The sequence below is a fragment of the Chinchilla lanigera genome, unplaced genomic scaffold, assembly GCF_000276665.1.
Source record: "Chinchilla lanigera isolate Chin_1 unplaced genomic scaffold, ChiLan1.0 scaffold00019, whole genome shotgun sequence".
Taxonomy (NCBI): Eukaryota; Metazoa; Chordata; class Mammalia; order Rodentia; family Chinchillidae; genus Chinchilla; species Chinchilla lanigera.
In genome coordinates, this window is record NW_004955420.1 from 29,434,403 (window position 1) to 29,437,090 (window position 2,688).

The following is a 2,688-nucleotide window of genomic DNA, read 5'->3' on the forward strand; positions in this document are numbered from 1 at the left end:
CATCGCCCCGCGACCCGAGGCAGCCCGGGGGCTCCCCACGCGCTCCCGGGACCCCCTGGGCGCCACCCTGCGCCCCAGCTTCCCCGCCGAGAGGGAGGCCGAGCCGCACGACCGCGGTCGCGGAGCCCGGGACGGCGACACTCACCATGTCGGCGGCGTGCGGCGAGAAGGAAGGAAAGAGGCCCGCGCAGCCCTGCGCATGTGCAGCAGGAGCCCCGCCCCCGCGTGCCTGTCCCGACGTGTGTGCTGATTGGCCGGGCGTGCGTGCTTGGCGTGCGTATCTTCCGCAGGCTCCCTGGAAAACATGGCGGATCTGGCTGGGCGTACTTCCGGCGGCACGTGCGGCGGGCTGGGTTCCTGGGGTGGGGACAGGGGAGTCGCAGGAGGGGCGTTTCTGACTCTAAGGTCAGCACGAGCAGGGGCTTGACGTTCTGGAACTGTGCGTCTCACTACCTTTTTAAAATTCTGTCTTCCAGGCCGGGCGTGGTGGAGCACGCCTGAAATCCCAGCACTGGGGAGGCTGAAGCAGGGGGATCGTTGCGAGTTCGAGACCAGTCTGGGCTACAGAGTGAGCTCAAGGCCAGCCTGAGCTGCATATCGAAACCCTGTCTCAAAAAGAGCAAAAATAAATAAATAAATGAATGAATGAATAAATGAATAAATAAATAAATTCTGTCTTCCAACACTCAGCACTCCGGATGGTACTCATAACTTAGTATCAGGCTTTTGGGGGCGGGGGGCTCCTCACGCTCCCTACGCGATCGCAGTAACTTTGTTGACCTTTAAAGTGATTCAGACGTTTGTTGCTAACGTAGTACAAATAATTCCCATAAGCCTTTGTAGATGCCCAAATGTTAACATTTTGCGTTTGCTTTGTCTGTCCCCTTATTCTAACTATTTGAGAAGAAATTGCAAACATGATGTCCTTTTAGCTCTACACTCTTAAATGTGTCTCAAAAAAAGACGTTCTCTTACATCGTCAATGCAGTTACTAGTATTGGGAAATTAACACAGATGCAGTAATACTGCCTAATACACAGCCCTTAATCACATCGGTCACCTCACTTAGGGCCTTTGGTTTGTTTTTTGAGAAGGGGGTCTTGCTATGTAGTTCAGGTTGGCCGTGAACTCTCTCTGTAAGCCTCTCTTCCTCGGCCTCTGGAGTGCTGGGATTTCAGGTGTGCATGATCATGCCTGTTTCACTCAGGTCCTTTGGAACAAATGGGGAAAGAACATTTTTCCTGGCCCAAGATCTAATGGAGAATTACAAATTAGACTTTTGTTTTTTTGAGAAAGGGTCACGCTCTGTAATTTAGGCTGGCCTTTGTTTTTTTTTTTTTTTTTTTTGTCTTTTTGAGACAGGAGCTTGCTGTGCAGTTCAGGCTGGCTTTGAACTCACTTTGTAGCCCAGGCTGGTCTCAAACTCAAGATGATCCTCCTGCCTCAGCCTCCCAAGTGCTAGGATTACAGGCACGCACCACAAATTTGTGTCCAGCACAAATTGGATGTAGGTCTCAGGTCTCCTTTCTTTTTAAATCTGTAACATTCCCTACACCTTTCATACTGATGTTTTGGGAGAACAGGCTAGCTTCTATGGATTGTCTCAATGGGGTCAGTTGGAGTTTTCTTATGATTAGTCAGATCCTACATATGATAAAAATGCTGTGTCCTTGGTGTCACATCAGAACACGTCTCAGTGTGGTCCCTAACCTCTCATCATTTGATTAAGCCATGATCTTTGAGCTGACAATTCTAAATGTGTTTCAACACTTTCCTCCAAATTCTGTGGTGTTTTTTTTTTTTTGATACTGGGAATTGAACTCAGGACCTTTCACTTGCCAGGCAGGCGCTTGTGCCTCTGAGCTATATCCAAGGCCCTTTCCTCTAAATTCTGTGGCTATACATCTCCCTGGGACTATACTAGTAGCCTAAGTGGCCATCTGTCTTTATTCTCTGTTCAGCAATGAGAAGGACCTTTTATTTTTATGTATGTATGTATTTTGAGAGAAGTTCTCACTATGTAGACTAGCCTGGCCTTGAACTCATTACGTAGCCAGACTAACCTGAGATTCACAGGGACCCTCCTGCCTCAGGGTCCAGACTGCTCAGATTACAAGTGTGTACCACTTTGCCCAGCTGGAGAAGGATCTTCTAAATCAGGAGTAAATCAGATTACTTATATCAGATTGAAACATTGCTTTTCACAGACTTCAGAATAGAATCTAAACTTCATGCACTGACTTTGCATCATACCATTACGCCTCTACATCCAAACACACCTTAGGGTATCTCTTCTTCTCCCTTGGTCATTTCAGCCACACTGCTCTCACGTGAGCTAAGGTTTCTCCTGCTGTATGACCTTTGCACGTGGTGTCTGCCCTGCCTCTTTCCATACTCATTGTATGCCAGTGCCAACTCTTGTATTTTTTTCTAGATTATTTCATCTGCAGTAGCCTGGTGCACTGGTGGCGAATCTATGGCGTGAGGGCTGTGCGGGCTGTTGGTTAACACTGATACCTCTAAAAGTTTCGCCATCACTGACCTAGTTGTCACATTAGAACAAACAAAAGCCTGTCTAGGGGCTGGGGATTTAGTTGGGGCTGGGGATTTAGCTCAGCGGCAAAGCGCCTGCCTGGCAAGCGCAAGGTCGTGGGTTCGGTTCCTGGTACCGGAGAAAAACCAAAAAAA

General features: G+C 48.6%; 1 protein-coding gene across 1 annotated transcript in view; it reads right to left on the reverse strand.

Moving 5' to 3' along the window:
• The window catches only part of Rpl14 (ribosomal protein L14), a 3,913-nt gene extending 3,646 nt beyond the window's left edge, over nucleotides 1–267 (reverse strand). The window contains exon 1 of the mRNA XM_005383578.2: nucleotides 146–267. Coding sequence (XP_005383635.1) covers nucleotides 146–148 — 3 coding nt within the window. The 5' untranslated portion in view covers nucleotides 149–267. The remainder of the gene's footprint in view (nucleotides 1–145) is intronic.
• Between the last annotated feature and the right edge of the window lie 2,421 nt (nucleotides 268–2,688).